The sequence below is a fragment of the Mustela nigripes genome, chromosome X (assembly GCF_022355385.1).
Source record: "Mustela nigripes isolate SB6536 chromosome X, MUSNIG.SB6536, whole genome shotgun sequence".
NCBI lineage: Eukaryota > Metazoa > Chordata > Mammalia > Carnivora > Mustelidae > Mustela > Mustela nigripes.
Window position 1 is genome coordinate 56,975,346 of NC_081575.1, and position 21,852 is coordinate 56,997,197.

The 21,852-nt window shown below is 36.9% G+C and overlaps 1 protein-coding gene across 1 annotated transcript in view; it reads left to right on the forward strand.

The window, feature by feature from the left end:
- Positions 1-21,852, forward strand: part of HDX (highly divergent homeobox) — a 220,013-nt gene that overhangs the window by 72,449 nt on the left and 125,712 nt on the right. The window contains exon 4 of the mRNA XM_059384879.1: positions 19,478-19,531. Within this exon, the coding sequence (XP_059240862.1) occupies positions 19,478-19,531 (54 nt within the window). The remainder of the gene's footprint in view (positions 1-19,477; positions 19,532-21,852) is intronic.

Below are 21,852 nucleotides of genomic sequence, written 5' to 3' on the forward strand. Positions count from 1 at the left end.
TATTTTTTTAAAAAAAGATTTTATTTATTTATTTGACAGAGAGAGAGATCACAAGTAGGCGGAGAGAAAGGCAGAGACAGAGAGAAGGGGAAGCAGGCTCCCTGCTGAGCAGAGAGCCTGATGTGGGACTTGATCCCAGGACCCTGGGATCATGACCTGAGCTGAAGGCAGAGGCTTAACGCACTGAGCCACCCAGGCGCACCCTCACAGTAATTCTATTTTTAATTTTTTTGAGGGATTGCCATAATGTTTCCCATAGCAACTACACCATTTCACATCCCACCAACAAGGCACAACAGTTTCAGTTTCTCCACATCCTAACAACTGTTTTTTTTTTTAATTGCTCCTACAGTGGGTGTGAGGCAATACCTCATTGCGGTTTTGATTTACGTTTCTGTAATTATTACTAATATTAAACATCTTTTCCTGTCCTTGCTGTTTTGCCAGTATTTTAATGAGAATTTGTGTATTTATATTTATTGGGGATTGGTTTGTAATGTTCTTTTCTGGTAGTGCCCTTTTATGCCTATCAGGGTAATGCTGCCCATATGAAATGAGTTTTGGAATGTTCCCTCCTCTTGGACTTTTTAGAAGTTTTTGAGAAGAGTTGCCATTAACTCTTCTTTAAATGTTTACTAAAAGTTATCAGTGAAGTCATTTGGTCCTGGGAATTTAACTGTTGTTGGAAGATTTCTGAATATGGATTCAATCTCCTTATGAGTAATTTTCCCATTTATTCCTAATTGATTCTAGGTGGGTTGTATGATTTTAAGAATTTTTCTATTCTAGGGGCGCCTGGGTGGCTCAATGGGTTAAGCCGCTGCCTTCGGCTCAGGTCATGATCTCAGGGTCCTGGGATCGAGTCCCGCATCCGGCTCTCTGCTCAGCGGGGAGCCTGCTTCCTCCTCTCTCTCTCTGCCTGCCTCTCTGCCTACTTGTGATCTCTGTCTGTCAAATATAATAAATAAAATCTTTTTTAAAAAAAAGAATTTTTCTATTCTAAGTTATTCGGTTTCTTAGTGTATAGTTGTTCATAGTAGTCCCTTGTTACCCTTCACATTAGTGTGGTTTCAGTAGTAATGTTTTATTTTTCACTTATAATTTTGTTAATTTGGGGACTTATTCTCACTTCTGTAGTTAATCTAAGTAAAGGTTTGTCAATTCTGTCATTTAAAATAAGGAATTCTTAGGTTTGTTAATCTTTTCTGATTTTCCTGTTTTCTATTTCATTTATTTCTATTCTTTTCATTATTTCCTTCCTTCTGCTACCTTTGGGTTCAGTTTGTTCGTTCTCTAGTTCCTTGAGGCATAGAAATAGATTATTTGAGATCTTTCTTATTTGTAATATAGGCATTTGTTGCCATAAATATTGTTTTCAAAATGGCTTTTGCTGCATCCTATGTATTTCAGAGTGTGGTAGTCCTGTTTTTGTTGGACTCAGGATTTTTTTTCCCTTTACATTTTTCATTGATCCATTGGTTATTCAAGAAAGTATTGTTTAATTTCTGTGTATTATTGAGTTTACACTTTTCCTTTTATTATCAACTTCCAGTTTCATACCATTGTGGTGAGAGAAGATAGTTGGTATGATTTCAGTCTCCTTGAATTTCTAAGACATATTTTGTGGCCCAACATATGACCTGACCTGGAAAATGTTCCATGTGCACTTAGGAAGAATGTATGTTGGGCTGTTGTCAAATACAATGCTCTGTATAGGTCTGTTAGGTCTATTTGGTTTATATTGTAGTACAAATCTGTTTTTTATTGATTTCCAGTTGAGATAATCTATCCCTTCTTGAAAGTATGGTTTGAAAGTCCCCAAATGAGATTGATATTAGCTGTTGGTTTTTCCTATCCTGTGGTTCCTATGATTTCTTTCTTTCTTTCTTTCTTTTTTTTTTTTTTTAAGATTTTGTCTGAGAGAGAGGGGGCGCTGGTGCACAGGGAGAGGACTAACCCCATGCCTGGGGCTCAATCCCAGGAGCCTGAGATCATGACCTGAGCCAAAGGCAGATGCTTAACCAACTGAGCCACCCAGGTGCCCCCCTATAATTTCTTTTATTAATGTGGTGTATTATGTTGACTGATCTGTGAATAGTGAACCACACTTGCAGCCCAGGAATAAATCCCACTTGATTGTGGTGAATGATTATTTTAATGTACTGTTGGATTTGATATGATACTATTTTATTGAAAATTTTTGCATCCATGTTCACCAGGGATATTGGCCTATTCTCTTTTTTTTTTTAAAGATTTTATTTATTTATTTGACAGACAGAGATCACAGGTAGGCAGAGAGGCAAGCAGAGAGAGAGGAGGAAGCAGGCTCCCTGCTGAGCAGAGAGCCCGACGTGGGGCTCGATCCCAGGACCCCGGGATCATGACCTGAGCCGAAGGCAGAGGCTTTAACCCACTGAGCCACCCAGGCGCCCCTGGCCTATTCTCTTTTTAAGTGGAGTCTTTATGTATCTGGTTATGGCATAAGAGTAACACTTGCCTCGTAGACTGAATTTGGATGTTTTCTTTCCATTTCTATTTTTTGAAATAGAGAAGAAGAGGTATTAACTCTTGTTTAAATGTTTGTTAGAATTTGTCTATAAAGCTATCTGGCCCTGGACTTTTTTTTTGTTGGTAAATTCTCAATTACTGATAGAATTTCTTTGCTGGTTATTGGTCTGTTCAAGTTTTTTATTTCTTCCTGTTTCAGTGTTGGTAGTTTATATGTTTCTAGGAATTTATCAAGTTTTCCAATTTATTGCCATTAGTTTTTCATAATATTGTCTTATAATTATTTGTATTTCTTTAGTGTTGGTTGTTATTTCTCTTCTGTCATTAGTGATCTTATTTATTTGGGTCCTTTCTTTTTTCTGCCAGTTCTGACTGTGGGTTTACTGATTTCATCATTTTTTTTTTCAAAGAACTAGCTCCTTGTTCCATTGAGGAAGTGTACTGTTTTGTAGTTTCTATATTATTTATCTCTGCTCTAATCTTTTTTTCTAAAATTTTAATGTATTTTTAAAATTAACATATGATGTATTATTTGCTTCAGGGGTACAGGTCTGTGAATCATCAGTCTTATACAATTCATAGTACTCACCATAGCACATACCCCCCCCCAAGGGTATGCAATGACATAGATGGAACTAGCGGGTATCACGCTAAGCAACCTATCCTACCCCCCACCCTACAGCAAACTCTCAGTTTATTTCCTGAGATTAAGAGTCTCTTATGGATGTCTCCCTCCCTGGTCCCATCTTGCTCAACATCACTTGGCATAAGGGAAATACAAATCAAAACCACAGCGAGATACCATCTCACACCAGTCAGAATGGCTAAAATTAACAAGTTAGGAAATGACAGATGCTGGTGAGGATGCGGAAAAAGGGGAACCCTCCTACCCTGTTGGTGGGAATACAAGCTGGTGCAGCCATTCTGGAAATGAGTATGGAGGTTTCTCAAGAAGTTGAAAATGGAGCTACCCTATGATCCAGCAACTGCACTATGGGGTATTTACCCTAAAGATACAAATGTAGTGATCTGAAGTGGCACATGCACCCAAATGTTTATAGCAGTAATGTCCACAATAGCCAAACTATGGGGAGAGCCTAGGTGTCCATCAAAAGAGGAATGGATAAAGAAGAAGTGGTATATATACACAATGGAATACTATGCAGCCATCAAAAATGAAATCTTCCATTTGCAATGACGTAGATGGAACTAGAGGGTATCATGCTAAGAAAAATAAGTCAATCAGAGAAAGACAATTATCTAATTTTTTATTATTTCCCTCCTTCTCCCACTTTAGGCTTCATTTTTTGTTTTTTCTTCTAGATCCTTTAGTTGTAAGGTTCTATTACTTAAGATTTTTCTTGCTTCTTGAGGTGGGCCTATATTGCCATGTAATTACCTCTGAAGACCATTTTTGCTGTATCACAAAGGTTTTGGATTGTTGTGTTTTCATTTTCTTGTTTTTACGCTGTTAGTGGGAATGCAAATTAGTCCAGCCACTCTGGAAAACAGTATGGAGTTTCCTCAAAAAGTTAAAAATAGAGATACCTTATGGTTCAGTTATTGCATTACTAGGTATTCACCCAAAGAATACAAAAATACTAATTCAAAGTGATACATGCATCACAAAGTTTATAACAGCATTATCAATAGCCAAATTACAGAAAGGGCCCAAATGTCTATCAACTGATATATGGGTAAAGAGGAAGTGGTACACACACACACACACACACACACACAGGAATATTATTCAGCCAGAAAAGAATGAAATCTTGCCATTTGCAACAACATAGGTGGAGCTAGATTGTATAATGGTATGTTAAATAAGTTACCCAAAGAAAGGCAAGTTCCATATGATTTTACTTATATGTGGAATTTCAGAAACAAAACAAATGATCAGGGGAGGAAAAGGGGAGATGCAAACCAAGAAACAGAGTCTTTTTTTAAAATTCAAGTTAGTTAACATACAGTGTAGTATTAGCTTTAGGAGTAGGATTTAGGGATTTATCACTAACATACAACTCCCAGTGCTCATCCCAACAAGTACCCTCCTTAATGCCCATCACCCTTTCATCCCAGCCCCCTTTTTCCTTCCAGCAACCCTCAATTTGTTCTCTATAGTTGAGAGTCTGTTTTATGGTTTACCTTTCTTTCTGTTTTTATCTTATTTTTTAATTTTTTTCCTCCCTTCCCTCTATTTTCAGCTGTTTTGTTGCTTAAATTCCACATGTGAGTGAAATCTTGTATTTGTCTTTCTCTGACTGATTTATTTCGCTTAGTATAATATACTACTTTGCTTCAAATAACAAGATTTCATTCTTGCTGAAGGCTAATATCCTGTTTGTGTGTGTGTGTGTGTGTGTGTGTGTGTGTGTTTATATACACACAAACATATATACACCACATCTTCTTTATCTGTTTGTCAACTGGTGGAAATTATTGTTTATAGTGCTGCTGTAAACATTGAGGTACATAGGCCCCTTTGAATCAGTACTTTTGTATCCTTTGACTAAATTCCTAGTAATGCAATTGCTAGGTCAGATGGTTGTTCTATTTTTCGCTTTTTGAGGAACCTCCATATTGTTTTCCAGAGTGGCTGCAGCAGTTTGCATTTCCATTAACAGTTCAAAAGTGGGGCACCTGTGTGGCTCAGTTGGTTGGGCAATTGCCTTCGGCTCAGGTCATGATCCTAAAGTCCCGGAATCGAGGCCCATGTCAGGCTCCCAGCTCCACCTAGAGTCTGCCTCTCCCTCTGACCTTCTTCCCTCTCATTCTCTCTCTCACTCTCTTTCAGATAAATAAATAAAATCTTAAAAAAAAAAAACAGTGCAGAAGTGTTCCCCTTTAAGAAACAGACTGACTTGGGATGCCTGGGTGGCTCAGTTGGTTGGGACGCCTGGGTGGCTCAGTTGGTTAAGCGGCTGCCTTCGGCTCAGGTCATGACCCCAGTGTCCTGGGATCAAGTCCCACATCGGGCTCCTTGCTCGGCAGGGAGCCTGCTTCTCCCTCTGCCTCTAGCCTGCCACTCTGCCTGTGCTTGCACTCTGTATCTCTCTCTCTCTCTAACAAATAAATAAAAATCTTTAAGAAACAGACTGACTCTAGAGAGAAGACTGTTGATTACTAGAGGGAATGTGGTTGGGGGATGGTTTAAATAAGTGCTGGCTATTAAGAAGTACACTTGTGATGAGCTCTGGGTGTTGTATTTAAACGAATCACTAAGCTGTACATCTGAAATTAATATTACACTGTATGTTATCTTACTAGAGTTTAAATAAAAAATTAAAAATTATGAAGTCAAAACTATGACTGAATTACCATTTGTCTTTTATCATTTTTAGTTCTTTATATATTTAGGTCCTCTGATGTTGGGCACATAAACATTTATACTTTTTATATTGTGTCAATGGATTGGCTCCCATTATCATTGTATGATGATCTTCTTTGTCTCTTTTTACCCTTTTTAGTGTAGTCCAATTTGTCTGATTTGATGATAGATATTCTTGCTTTCTTTTATAGTGTTTTTGAAATATTTTTCTGTCTCTTTACTTTCAGTCTATGTATGTCTTTAAGATGTATGTCTTTAAAGTGAATCTTTTGTAGTCAGCATATTATTAGATCATGTTTTTCATCCATTGAGCCATTCTGTTTCTTTTACTTTTATGTCCCACCCCGATATTTTCAGTTATAGATGTTTACATATTTTTATATTGCATAACCAATAACACATTTTGTTACTTATAGTTATCTTTTTACTATGTGTTTTAACTTAAAGTACAGGTGTAAGCAAATGATACACCACCACTTCCATATTATAGAATCTAACTTTGACTATAGTTACTAGTAAATTTTATTCTACCTTTAAGTGTTTTTATGGTGTTAGCATATTTTTAATTTCATTAGTAGATCTTCCTTTAACATTTCTTGTAAGGCAGGTTTAGTTTAGTGAATTCCCTCAGCTTTTGTTTATTCAAGAAAGTATTTCTGAAGGACAGCTTTGCTGGGTATAGTTTCTGGGTTGACAGTTCATTTTTTCTTTTCTTTTTCTAAAGACTCACTTACTTGAGAGATAGAAAGTGACAGAGAGAGTGCATGATGATGGGAGGGGCAGAGGAAGAAAATCTTCAAGCAGATTCTCCACTGAGCACAGAGCCCAACACAGGGTTTGATCTCATGATCCATAAAATCATGACCTGAGCCAAAACCAAGTCAGGTTAAGTGACTTAATCTTAAGTGACTGAGCCACCCAGATGCCCCAGTTGTTTTTTTTTTCTCTTTCAATATTTTGATTATATCATCCCATTATCTTTTGGCCTGAAAAGCTTATAATCTTATGAGAGTTCCCTTGTATGTAACTTCTTTCTTCTCTCTTGCTACTCTCAAATCTTTCTTTGTCTTTGACTTTTGATAATTTAGTATATAATGTATCTTAATATTGCCCTGTTCACTGTTCAAACAGTGCCCTGTTCACTGTTCACTGTTCAAACTTAATACTGCCCTGTTCACTATTAGGGTTCTCTGAGATTTGTGGATAAGGATGTTTATTTTTCTCCCCATTTTTGCAAAGTTTTCAGCCATTATTCCTTCAGATATACTTTCTGTCCTTGTCTCTTTCTCTTCTGGCATTCTCATAATGTAGATAATTTTTTTTTGTTGTGTCCCATAAATTCCATCGGCTTTCTCCCCCTTTTTCATTTTTTTTCTTTTTGATCTTCTGACTGTGTAATTTCAAATGATCTATCTTCTAGGTCTCTGATTCTTTATTCTGCATGACTCAGCCTGGTTTTGAAGCTCTCCATTGAATTCTTCAGGTCAGTCATCATATTTTTCAGATCTAGGCTTTCTGGTTGTTGTTGTTTTTGTTTTCAGTGGTTTCTATTTCTTTGTTGAACCTCTCTTTCTTTTCATGCATTGTTTCCATAATTTCAATTAATTTTATGTCTGTGTATTCTTGTAGGTCAGTGTTCTAGTTCACTTATTTTAAAGGGATTGTTTTAATTCTTTTTTTTTTTTAACTGTTCATTGATCTCCATTGCTTTAGGAGCAGTTATTGAAATTTTATTAGTTCCTTTGGTGGTGTATGTTGACCTGATTTTTCATGATCCTTCATTATTTACTTTAGTGCCTGTTCATTTCAGTAAAGACTCTCTTCTTTCAGATTCTCTTTGACAGAGACAGTTCTTCACCAGTCAGCTCACTCTGGGTTTCTGAATATGGTGCTGGTAATGTCTTTGGGAAGGTGGAACTTGCCAACAGAATTTGTTTGGGGTCAAGGTCACTGCCTGAGCTCTGAGATTTTTGGGTTTCCTCTGGCTGAGAACAGTTGAATAGGATTTCTCGGTTGCTTCTCGCACAAACAGGTCAAGTTACCTCTTAGGTTATGTTCCACAATTGTCTGGGTTCCCTTGACAGACTTCCTAAATGGTTAAGTCTGGGTACTATACTCAGTAATAGTTGATACTTTGAAATTGTTCAGTGTAACAGAACAGGCCCCAGTTTCTGCATATCTTCTTGTTCAGAAATTTAAATCAGGCAAGACTATGTACTGAATTCCCTAGCCAGATAGGGCCACCAGTTTTCCTTTGCAGGTGGGAAAAAGCCATGGGTTCTACTTTCTGCTTAAGATTAACTGTAAGCAGGGCTGTTGGATGAGCTATGAATCTTCCCATGTGCTCTTGTTAGGTTCCCTGGTTGGTTAGATAGGCAGCTGTATTTAACAATGGGAAGGGCTAAAAATTCATTTGTCTTGCTGGGTGGAGAGGGGAACTATTTTCAAGGCTGGAAGGCTCTTTGTTTTTGGTCTTGGCTCAAGTCAAACCATGTCACCAAATTTCCTGGCTCGGTGGGGCCACTGGCCTTGCTCTGTGGATAATCAGCTTTTCCTGCCAGATTCTCTGCTCAAGTATTGGTAGGCTATGATGCTCTCCAGATGTGTCAGCCAGAGTTTCTTGTCAGGTGGTACTGGGATCTACACTTAGCAGTGGGTGTGGTAGGAAGTGTCTCCCCTCTGAGCAAGCAGGATAGCCAGCCCCAAGCAGCCTTCCATATATGACCAGTTGGAGTATCTAGTCCATAGGGGTTTGGAGATATGCTCATCAATGAGGGGGATTATGAATTAACTCCCCTAGCTGGGCAGAGCAGGTAAACTGACTCCAAGGTGGGAGAAGCTCTTTATTTATGGTCTTGATTAAAATTGGCCTACTGCCCTAATTCCTTAATTGAATAGTGCCACTTGCTGTGTTCTGTGGATGATCAACTTTACCTGCTACACTTTAATCTAGTGCTGATGAATTATGCAGCTTCCAGGCATTCTGGCTAGCCTTTCTGGTTAGGAATGGCTAGAAGCTACACTCAGCAATGGGTTGGGCCATGACTTAGCAATCTCGGGGCAGATGAAGCTGCAGGGCTGGAAAGCTCTTCACTTGAGAACCCAAACAAGGCAGACCTGCAGCTTGCTGAGTTCTCCAGTCAGACTATACAACCATGTTGCTCTGCAGGTAAGCCATACCACTGGTAGGACTACTGCATGGACATTGCAGTCAGGAATTTGGTCTGCCCAAATCTGAGTGCTAGTTGTTGTGAGCCCCTGTGTGTGATGAGTCACTTTTGCTCATTTAAATGTTTTCTCCTTTTATGTGTCTTTTGACAGTTTGATTATAATGTGTCTCCATGTGAATCTCTTTGAATGTACCCTAGTAAGAGTTTGCTGAGCTTTGTGGATTTCTATGTGGAGAAATCAATGTGGAAATATTTCTATGTGAAGAAAGTCAAAGACTTTCCTCAGATTTGGGAAGTTTTCAGCTATTATTTATTCAAATCATTTATCTGTCTCTTAGTCTTTTTTTTCTTTTCCTTTTGGGACTTCTATAATACACATATTGGTCTGCTGGTTAATGTTCCATAAGTTTCTTAGGCCCTGTTTACTTTTTTTCATGCTTTTATTTTGGTCCTCAAACTTGATAATATCAAATTACTTTCCTTCAAGCCCACTGATTCTTTTACCTCTTCCTATTTTCTACTAAACTTTTTTTTAAAAAAAGATTTTACTTATTTATTTAACAGACAGAGATCACAAGTAGGCAGAGAAGCAGGCAGAGAGAGAGGAGGAAGCAGGCTTCCTGCTGAGCAGAGAGCCCGATGTGGGACTCTATCCCAGGCCTGGGATCATGACCTGAGGGGAAGGCAGAGGCTTTAACCCACTGAGCCACCCGGGTGCCCCTCTACTAAACTCTTTGAGTTAAATTTTAAACTCAATTATTGTACTTGTCATTTCCAAAATTCCTGTTTGGTTATTTTTATAATTTCTATCTCTTTGATGATATTCTCATTTTGCTCATATACCTTCTTCCTGTTTTCCCTTAGTTCTTTGTCATATCTTCCTTTAGCTCTTTGAGAATATTTAAGATAGTTGAGTTTGAGAAGTTGTCTGTGGATTTTGGATATCAGCCCTTTGTCTATAGTGTCATTTGCAACAATCTTCTCCCATTCTGTGGGTTGCCTCTTTGTTTTGTTGATTATTTCCTTTGCTATGCAGAAGCTTTTTATCTTGCTGAAGTCCCAAAAGCTCATTTTCACTTTTGTTTCCTTTGCCTTTGGAGACATGTATTGAAAGAAGTTACTGTGGCTGATGTCGAAAATGTTACTGCCTATGTTCTACTCTAAGATTTTGATGGATTCCTCTTTCACAATGAGGTCTTTCATCCATTTAGAGTTTATCTTCGTGTATGGTGTAAGAGAATAGTCGAGTTTCATTCTTCTGTATATAGCTGTCTAATTTTCCCAGCACTATTTATCAAAGAGACTATCTTTTTTCCATGGATATTTTTTCTTGCTTCATTGAAGATTAGTTGACCTTACGGTTGAGAGTCCAAATCTGGGTTCTCTATTCTGTTCCATTGATCTATGTGTCTCTTTTTGTGCCAGTATTATGATGTTTTGGTGATCACAGCTTTGTAATATAGCTTGAAATCAGGGAATGTGATGCCCCCAGGTTTTTTGTTTTTGTTTTTGTTTTTCTTTTTCAACATTTCCTTGGCAATTCAGGGCCTTTTCTGCTTCCATACAAACTTTAGGATTGTTTGCTCCAGCACTTTGAAAATTGCCATTGGTATTTTGATCAGGTTGATATTGAAAGTATAGATTGCTTTGTGCAGCTTAGACATTTTAACAACGTTTATTCTTCTAATCCATGAGCATGGAAAATTTTTCCATCTTTTTGTGTCTTCTTCAATTTCTTTAATGAGTTTTCTGTACTCCTTGAGTATAGATCCTTTAGCTCTTTGATTAGGTTTATTCCAAGGTATGTTATGTTTTTGGTGCTATTGTAAATGGAATTGATTCTCTAATTTCTATTTCTACAGTTGCATTGCTAGTGTTTAAGTGAGCAACTGATTTCTGTGCACTGATTTTGTAACCTGCCACATTACTAAATTGCTGTATGAGTTCTAGTAATCTGAGGTTGGAGTCTTTTGGGTTTTCCACATGAAGTATTATATCATCCTTGAAGAGAGAGAGTTTGACTTCTTCTTTGCCTATTTGAATACATTTTATTTCTTTTTCTTGTCTGATTGCTGTTGCTAGGATTTCTGCTACTATGTTTAATGATAGTGGTGAGAGTGGGCATCATTGTCCAGATCCTGATCTCAGTGGAAAGGCTCTCAGCTTTCCACATTGAGAATTATATTCACTGAGGGTTTTTCGTAGATGGATTTTATGAGGTTGAGGAATATTCCCTCTATCCCTATACTCTAGAGAGTTTTAATCTGGAAAGAATGCAGTATTTTGTCAAATGCTTTTTATGCATCCTTAAGAGGACCATATGGATCTTGTCTTTTCTCTTATTTACATATTATATCACATTGATTGATTTGCAAATGTTGAACCACCCTTGCATCCCAGGGATAAATCCCATCTGGTCATGGTGGATAATCATTTTAATGTACTGTTGGATCTTATTAGCTAGGATCTTGTTGAGAATTTTGGTATCCATATTCATCAGGGATATTGGTCTGAAATTCTCCTTTTTGATGCAGTCTTTGCTTGGTTTGGGGATCAAGGTAATGCTGGCCTCAGAATGAGTCTGGAAGTTTTCCTTCTATTACTATTTTTTAAAATAGTTTTAGGAAAATAGGTACTATTCTTTGAATGTTGTTAGACTTACCCAGGGAATACATCAGCCCGTGGACTCTTGTTTTTTGGGAGGTTTTGATCACTACTTCCATCTCGTTTCTGGTTATTGGTCTATTCATGTTGTCAATTTCTTTGTGTTTCAGTCTTGGAAGTTTATAGTTTTCCAGGAATGCATCCATTTCTTTCTGGTTGCTTAACTTATTTGTATATAGCTGTTGTTAATAATTTCTGATAATTGTATTTATTTCCTTGCTGTTAGTTGTGACTTCTCTCCTTTCATTCATAATTTTATTAATTTGGGTCCTTTCTCTTGTCTTTTAGATTAGTTTGGCCAGTGGTTTATCGATCATATTAATTCTTTCAAAGAACCAACTTCTAGTTTCATTGATGTGTTCTACGATATTTCTGATTTCTAATTCATTGATCTCTGTTCTAATCTTAATTATTTCCCTTTTCATGTATGGGCTAGGTTTAAATTGTTGTTGATCCTCCAGATCTTTAAGGTATAAATAGAGCTCGTGTATCCAGGAATTTTTTATTTTTTTGAGTGAAGCTTGGGTGGCTATGTATTTCTCCCTTAGGACTTAGGCCTTTGCCATATCCCATAGGTTTTGTATTGATGGTCTTCATTCTCATTGGTTTCCATGAATTGTTTAAGTTCTTCTTTGATTTCCTCATTAACCCAAACATTTTTGAGCAGGATGCTCTTTAGCTGCCAATTATTTTAATTTCTTCCAAACTTTTTCTTGTGATTGAGTTCCAGTTTCAAAGCATTGTGGTCTGGGAATATGCAGGGAATAATGCCAATCTTTTGATATTGGTTGAGACCTGATTTGTGACCCAGTATGTGATCTGTTCTGGAGAAAGTTCCATGCGTTCTCAAGAAGAATGAATATTCTGTTGTTTTAGGGTGAAATGTTATGTGTATATCTATGAATTCTATCTGGCCCAGTGTGTCATTCAAAGCTCTTGTTTTGTTTTGTTTTGTTTTAAGATTTTATTTATTTGACAGACAGAGATCACAAGTAGGCAGAGAGGCAGGCAGAGAGAGGAGGAAGCAGGCTCCCCACTGAGCAGAGAGCCCAATGCGGGGCTCAATCCCAGACCCTGGGATCATGACCTGAGCTGAAGGCAGAGGTTTTAACCCAATGAGCCACCCAGGCGCCTCTCTTTCTCTCTTTTTTTAATACCATATTGTGTTCCTTGATTTTTTAATTAATTATTTTTATTAACATATAATGTATTATTTGCCCCAGGGGTACAAGTTTGTGAATCATCAGGCTTACATACTTCACAGCACTCACCATATCACCAAACTGGCAAAGCTCTTGTTTCTTTGTTGATTTTCTCCTTAGATGATCTATCTATGGCTGAGAGTGGAGTGTTGAGGTCTCCTACAATTAAGGTATTATTATCAATATGTCTATTTTGGTCAACAGTTGGCTTATGTAGTTGGCTGCTTTCATGTTAGGGGCATAGATATTTACAATTGATAGATCTTTTTGGATAGACCCTTTAAGAATGATATAGTGTCCTTCTGTATCTCTAACTACATACAGTCTTTAGCTAAAAATCTAATTGGTCTGATATGAGAATTTCTACCTCAGCTTCCTTTTGAGGTCCACTGGCATGAGAGATGGTTCTCTATCCGTTCCCTTTCAGTGTGGATGTATCTTTAGGTTCAAAATGAGTCTCTTGTAGACAGAGTGTGGATGGCTCCTATGTTTTTATCCAATCTGCAACCCTGTGCCACTTCATAGGAGCATTTAAGCTGTTCAAATTGAGAGTGATTATTGGAAGATAAGATTTTATTGTCTTCATTTTGCCTATGAAGTCCTTTTTTCTATAGATTGTCTCTGTAAATTTCTGTTCTATATCATACTTGGGATCTTTCTCCTTTTACAGAACCCCACTTAATATTTCTTGCAGAGCCAGTTTAGTTGTTACATTCTTTCAGTCTCTGCTGGTCCTGGAAGCTCCTTATCTCTCCATCCATTCTGAATGACAGCCTTGCCAGATAAAGAATTCTTGGCTACATAATATTCTCATTTATTACTCTGAATATGTCTTGCCAGCCCTTTCTGGTTTGCCAATCCTCTGTGGACAGGTCTGATGTTATTCTGATGTTCCTCTCTCTGTATGTAAGGACTCTTTTCCCCCTAACTGTCCTTAAAATGGTTTCCTTGGTTCTAAGATTTGTAAGTTTTACTATTACATGCCAGGGCAGTGGTCTGGTCTACGTGGTTCTGGGAGGGGTCCTCTCTGCCTCTAGGACGTGATTACTCATTTCCTTCCCCAGATTAGGGAAGTTCTCCACTCTGATTTGGTCAAATATATCTTCTAGTCCTCTCTCTCCATCCCCTCAGGGATCCCAATAATTCTGACATTGGAATGTATCATGGCATCATTTATTTTTCTAATTCTGTTTTCATGGATTTTAAGATGTTCCAGGCCTCCTTTTGCTCCTTTTCTATCAGTTTGTCTTCAAGATCACTAATTTGTTCTTTTGCATCATTTACCCTAACTGTTAGAGTATCTAGATTAGATTGTATCTCATTGATAGCATTTTTAAATTCTGCCAGATCCACTCTCATTTCTGGCCTTAGAGAATTTATATTGCTCTTAATAGTTTTCTCCAGCTTATTGTCTTCATAACTGCTACACTGAAGTCTATTTCTGACATCTTGCTTAGATCCATATCTATTAAATCTGCAAGAGAGGTCATTGTCTCTGGGCCTTTCCTTTTTTGGGTGTTCCTCCTCCCAGTCATTCTGTTGTGTTGTGGTTGAGTGGATGTATAGCTTAAAATATCAACCACAATCCAGGGAAGTTTCAGAGAAATCTGAAATCACCAAAACAAACAAACAAACAAAAACACCAGCCAAAATGAGACACAAGAGTAAGATTTATAAGGTACAAACAAAAACAAACAAACAAGAAGACTGACCAAAAACAAACAAACAAACAAACAAACAAAAAAAGAAAAGCAAAACAAAACAAAAACAAAAACAAAGGAACCCAAAATAAAAGGCACAGGTCATGGGACAGTGGTTATAATCCCTCCATTTGGATCGGGAAAGGTATTTCAGTTCTTCCTGGGTGTATTTTGTTCTCTTTGTTAGAGAACTCTACTTCCCATAAATACGAGAAAATTAAAACTGGTATATATATCAAGGTAGTATTGAATAAAGAAAAAAGGACTACATTGACACTTATATTTATATCTATAAAAAATGAAAAAGAAAAAGTGTATGTTTGAAAAAGTTCAGTTTTAAAAGTTACTATGGAGTATGTTGTATTAAACATCTAGTTGAAATGATAAGTAGGTTAAAAGAAAAAGAGAGAAAAGTTGTATCTAAGAAATATACAGGCTGCAAGGCAATACCAGCAGCTTAATATATTGTTTTCCCCTTGTTCTGGAAGTGTACAGTTTAAGGGAGACCCTGCGGTTCTTGTCCGCCTGTTCTTTCAGCTTGTGTTCTAGGGGAGCGGGCTGCCATGTTGTTTTTCAGTCAGCCCTGCTTGGGAGGAGTTGCCCTGCCCCCTATTAAGGGGCTAGACCCCATGGAAACTGGTTTTTCAGGATTTTGTTCTCTGGAGGCTTTTGTTCTCTGGCGGCTTTTTCACCTTTTTGGAAGGTCATAGCAAAGTAAACTGTCTGCACTCGACCTCCGGCTCAAAGAGAAGCCGCAGTCTGCTCCCATTGAAGCCTCCAGAGTAGTCTACCCTTCTTTAAGTGACACTGAAAACAGTAGCTTCCTATAGATGGTGTGTGCCCCCAGCGACCCTTTCAGTGATTGACTGTGGATTCCTCTTGTCTCCATACCCTCATGCCACCAAAACCACCAGTGATTCTGGTCCTGCTGGTTGCTGTTTCTGGGACCATTGGCTTAGGTCCATGTCTGTCACCACCAGGTCCCAGCATTTGCCCCTTAGGCCCCTTTTTTTCTGTTTGAGTGCTGTTATCAGTCCCTTCCCTTCTCACAGCCATTGGTCTCTAAGATATTGCTGGTCCCCATGTGCAGGACGTTTTTGCACTGGGGTATTATTTTACTTTCCAGTGGCTAGCTTCTGGTGGCCCCCTCCCCCTTCTGTTTATCCTCCAATATCTGTCTGCACAATCCCAACTCATCCTTCATAACTCTTGACTATGATCATCTGCCCCTGTAGAGATCCAGACGTGTATAATCTTACATCTCAGGCTGATTTCATGAGTGTTCAGAGTTGCTTGGGAGATTTCTAGGTAAATTCAGGGTACCGGTTGAAAAGCAGCCCCCCACTTCTCCACCATCTTGGTGGAACCTCTATTTTTCATGGAATTAGATATAAATTTATTTTGGTATTCATGGCCTCCACAAAGTAACCCTAATTCCATTTTGAGTTCTAGTTGAACTGATCTTTTCCAGACATATCCTATCCTTTTATTCCATTGTGCCCATGCTCTTCTCTTCCCCTGGAATGCTCTTTGTTGTTTCTATCAAAATTCTGCTCATTTTTTTAAGGTTCAGCTGAGATATATCCTCAAGTTGGATGTAGTTTTGCCCTATCTTGAACTCCTATTGCATTTAATTTGTTGTATCTTTCTTATGACACTAATTATAGTATTCTTATATTAAAGTCATTTATGTTCCTTTCTTACCTTTTCCTCGCATAATTCTTGCCCTCTAGGAAATTATGCCTTACACATCTTCTTTATATCCTATAGCACCTAAAATAGCACCTACTTTAGAAGAGATGCCTGGTAAATATTTGAACAGATTTCAACTAGTTACTTTGGAAAGTTATCTATACTTACTTCAATGATATTTAGTTTGTCAAGTTATTGAAGTTCTTTACAATTGCTTTAAAAGCCTCTGAGATTTTTTTAAATGCTTTTTTTAAAATGCAAAATTTTTAAATGCAAATTTAAATGCAAAGATTTTTTAAATGCAAATCATCATTTGGGGAAGAATTTTATTTTGGAACATAAAATTTATTCTAAGCTACACTTAGTGAATAATATTGATGTTCAATTTGGGCTTTTATGTTTTCAGTTAAAACAAAGCGAATATGAATTAATGAGACAGAGTCTCTGTCTCCCAACTCCAAAAGAAAAGTTCCCAAAATGTTTTCAACAATGGCAACATCATTGTAATGACTTTATAACTTCCTAAGTTTTCTACTTTGAAAATACAGTACTCATTCAAATGTGTCAAGTTTGAATATATTTGTTACATCAGTCTTGTTTCTTTGTCAATTAATTTTACAGTTTTCCAAACCATGGTGTTGAAAATGTGTTTGGAATTTAAATATCATTTAAATGATGTGTATATTGTGCTGCTCATTTGAATTACTATTTTTGTAGCTTCTGGTGAAGAAGAAATTAAATCATCACTATTGACCAAACAAAACTTTCCATATTTGAAGAAAATATGTTTATACAGTATTATTATTTTAAAAAGCATACAAGTTCAGCTGCTGTGGTTGGCTTTCCTGAGTTTTACCAGAAACACAAAGAACTGAAAAAAGATTCTTTTAAAATTCTTATTTATTTTTTAAATTTCTTTTCAGCGTTCCAGAATTCATTGTTTATGCACCACACCCAGTGCTCCATGCAATACATACCCTCCATAATACCCATCACCAGACTTACCCAACCCCCATCTCCCTCCCCTCCAAAACCCTCAGATTGTTTTCCGAATTCCACCGCCCCTCCGGGATTCCCCCCCCCCCTCCTATTTCCCCCAACTCCCTTTTCCTCTCCATTGAAAAAAGATTTGAAGTAACCAGGAGAGGGTAGCTGAATAAAGCATTTGAGTATTATGTAACTGGTGTCCCAGAATTATTAAAAAAAAAAAAGGTGAAACTTCATCTATCCAATGCACATAGAATTGATAATATTTGTATGTGAATGTCCTTATAGGAGTTTTCTATTTTCTTGGTTACATACAATTGGCTTAAGCAGAAAATCACATTTTATCTATCCATCTATCTATTTATTTAATTTTATTTAGAGAGAGAGTGAGTTTCAGTGGGGGGAGGGACAGGGAGAGAGAATCTCAAGCAGCCTCCCCTGAGTGTGGATCCTAACATGGGGCTCAATTCCACCACCTAGAAATCATGATGTGAGCCGAAATCAAGAGTCAGACACTTAACTGAATAAACCACCCAGGCACCCCAGAAAAAAAAAACCCACATTTTATATTCTTAAAATGTATAATATCAGTTTTAAAGACATTCAATTATAATGTATATTGTATGAACCTTTTTTTAAATTTCATATGCAACTTTTTAATACTTGTTTATGGGAGGGGTTGCAATTTGTTTGGTTTAACATGTTTTTTGGAGCAAATTTATATAGCCAGTTTTAAATTATCATAACGGGTGGAAGGAAACATGTGCACAGATAATCCAAAATTGTTGGGTATCTCTGTTTTTTCAAGAATATATTGTGTGATTATTGCAGTAGTCTTACCTCTTTCACTGAGCTAGCAACCAATTTACTTTACAAACATTATGTTATATAACAAGTACTGATGTGAGGACAAGAAAGTGTATGTTTTAAAGAACTTTTTTCCATAAAAATTTCATTATCACTCAGTTTACCAATTTTATTTATTTGTTTAGTTTACCATTTTAAGAATCAATTACTCAAAACTTTTCATGATCCTCAAGCATTATAGTTTATTGCCATGTTACTGTAATGGGATTTTTAACTCAAATAAAAGTATTTTTTTTCCTTAAAAGTATTATTTGGAGTTTATATCATTAACTTTTCTTAGGCTATCCCTTATGTTGGTGTACTTTGAACTCAAAATAAAATTTCAGATCTAGTGGCCAGGGGCAGTAATAATTTATCTGAATTTTGAATAATTAAGGATATTACTTTACTATTTGCATTGACTGTTTGAATATCACTCCTTATCAGTGGCATAATAATGATTCATAGGTCATCACTAAATGTAACTTTATCAAAACAATAAATTTTCTATTCAATACCATATTCTCAGCATCACCAACTTGCAAGGCTGATTTGACTTGTCAGTCTCTCAGGAGGTATGTGTTTGGGAAGGAAGGAGAGGGCAGGAGGAGAATTTGGAGTATTCCCCCAAACTTGTGAATCCCAGGGAAATGTATGGTTACATCTAGGCTACTCTGTATTGTAGCTCACAGGACCACCTTGGTCTCTGTAAGCAGTTGCCAGAATTCAACTAGAGTAGCACTTATCTCCTTGTGAGACAATGCTGATGTAATATGGTTTTGCTGGCTACTCATCTTAGTAGTTTCTGCTTAAAAAGGAAATTGCGGTTATGTAGGCTAAGTCTAGAAAACTAATATATAGCATGATGACTATAGTTAATAAGTTAATTATTATAACATGTATTCTACAGAGTGCTGAATTTTTACTATAAGAATTTTCTTTTTTGAAGATTTTATTTATTTATTTCAGAGAGAGCACAAACAGTGCAGAGGGGCAGAAGGAGAGGGACAAGCAGGGAGCCTGAAGCAGGGATTGATCCCAGGAACCCAGGATCATGTCCTGAGCTGAAGCCAGATGCTTAACGAATGGAGCCACCAGACTCCCCTATAAAATTTTTCTTGTCCACAGAATTTTGAAGCATGATTCTAGGCCCCAATAATGCCCTAGAAATTTTCTTGAATTTCCAGAGGAACTGTACTACTTCTAAAGGAAGACCCTTTAAATCTGTTGTGTTCAATAAGAAAATGGCACTGTCTACATGGGGCATAAGCTCTGAATGCATAACTATCTTGTCATCCTATATGAATTTTTTGCTGTTGATCATTATTTGAAGTACTGTCAATGCATACCTTACTGAAATTCCATTTCTTGTTTCCACAGATTTCAGGAAACCTTACTGTGCCTTGGATTACAGGGTGTTCTAGAAAAAGAGCAGTAAGTAATCTTTCATTTAAAACAACAAGTAGGGTTTTCCCCTCTGTTGCTAATAAGAATGCCATTGAGAATATTTTCATGATTCTTTATAAAGTTGGCAAAATTGAACCTCATTAAAACTGCATTATCTCAAAGTACATATTCTAAGATCATAATATTTATATATATTACCAATATAATCTTAAATGAAATGTAGTATTCAGTGCACCATCTAATCTTTGAGCAAGTTTTTTATAGTTTTAAAAAGCACACAAAGATAATTAATGGGATAGGTGAAATAGAAGGGAATAAGAAGAGCATTGAGTAATGTATAGAATTGTCGAATCATTATATTACACCTCTGAAACTAATATATATCTAACACTATATATTAACTATACTTCAGTAAAAAGATAAAATACCATAATATTTTTATATCTAATTATCCCAGTTAATTTGATCATATAATTGAATTGTGATTGATTTAAATGTCTCGATCAAAATTAAGAAATTTACATTACTATTTATTTTTAGTGCATTTCAGTATTTTTATGGTTGTAAAAGCCTTGACACACAATATGTTTTTTCCTTTAAATTCAATTGTCCAATGATTACTACATCATTAGTTTTTGATAACATGTTCAACTATGCATTAGTTGTATATAACATCCAGTGCTCATCACATCACTTACCCTCTTTAATGCTCAACACCCAGTTACCCCATCTCTCCACCCCCTCTCCCTTTCTGCAGTCCTCAGTTTGTTTCCCAGTCAGAAGTCACATATGGTTTGTCTCCCTCTCTGATTTCTTCCCATTCATTTTCCCCTCCCTTCACTTATTATACTCTTCACCATTCCCATGTGATAATTGTCTTTCTCTGATTGACTTATTTCACTTAGCGTAATTACCTCCAATTCCATCCATGTATATGTAAATGATATTCATCTTTTCTGATGGCTAAGTAATATCCCATTGTATGTATGAGCCACATCTTCTTTACCCATTCATCTATTGAAAAACATCTTGGCTCCTTCCACAGTTTGGCTATTGTGAACATTGGTGCTATGAACATTGGGATACATGTGCCCCTTCTTTTCACTATATCTGTATCTTTGGGGTAAATATACCCAATTGCTGGGTCATAGGGAAGCTCTATTTTTAACATCTTGAGGAACCACCATACTGTTTTCCAGAGTGGCTGTTCCAGTTTGCATTCCCACCAACAGTGTAATAAGGTTCCCCTTGCTCAACATCCTCACCAACATTTGTTGTTTCCTGCCTTGGTAATTTTAGCCATTCTAACTGGTGTAAGGTAGTATCTCATTGTGGCTTGATTCATATTTCCCTGATGGCAAGTGATGTGGAGCATTTTTTCATAGGTCTTTTAGCCATTTGTATGTCTTTTTTGGAGAAGTGTCTCTTTATGCCTTCTGCCCACTTCTTGACTGTATTCTTTGTTTTTTGGTTTCATAAGTTCTTTACAGATCTTGGATAACAGGATTTTATCTGATATGTCATTTGCAAATATTTTCTCCCATTCCATAGGTTGCTTTTAAGTTTGTTGATTGCTTCCTTTGCTGAGCATAAGCTTTTTATCTTGATGAAGTTCCAATAGTTCATTTTTGCTTTTGTTTCCCTTCCCTTTAGAGATGTGTCTTGCAAGAATTTCTGTATCCAGGGTCGAAGAGGTTGTTTCCTGTGTTTTCCTCTAGCATTTTGATGGATTCCTATCTTCACATTTAGATCTTTCATCCATCTTGAGTTTATCTTTGTGTATGGTGTGAGAGAATGGTCTAGCTTCATTCTTCTGCATGTGGCTGTCCAATTTTCCCAGCACTGTTTATTAAAGAGACTGTCTTTTTCTGTATGATATTCTTTCCTGTTTTGTTGAAGATTAGTTGACCTAAGACTGAGGGTCCATTTTTGGGCTCTCTAGTCTGTCCCATTGATCTGTGTCTGTTTTGTGCCAGTACCATACTGTCTTGATGATTACAGCTTTGTAACATAACTTAAAGTCAGGCATTGTGATATCCCCAGCTTTGGTTTTATTTTTCAACATTCCCCTGGTGATTTGGGGTATTTTCTTGTTTCACACAACTTTTAGGATTGTTTGTTCCAGCTCTGTGAAAAACGTCAATGGTATTTTGATAGGGATTACATTGAATGTGTAGATAGCTCTGTGCAGCCTAAACATTTTAGCAATGTTTATTCTTCCAATCCACAAGCATGGGATGTTTTTCCATTTCTTTGTGTTCTTCAGTTTCTTTCATAAGCATTCTGCAGTTTGTAGTGTACAGATCTTTTACCTCTTTGATTAGGTTTATTCCAAGGTATCTTACGGT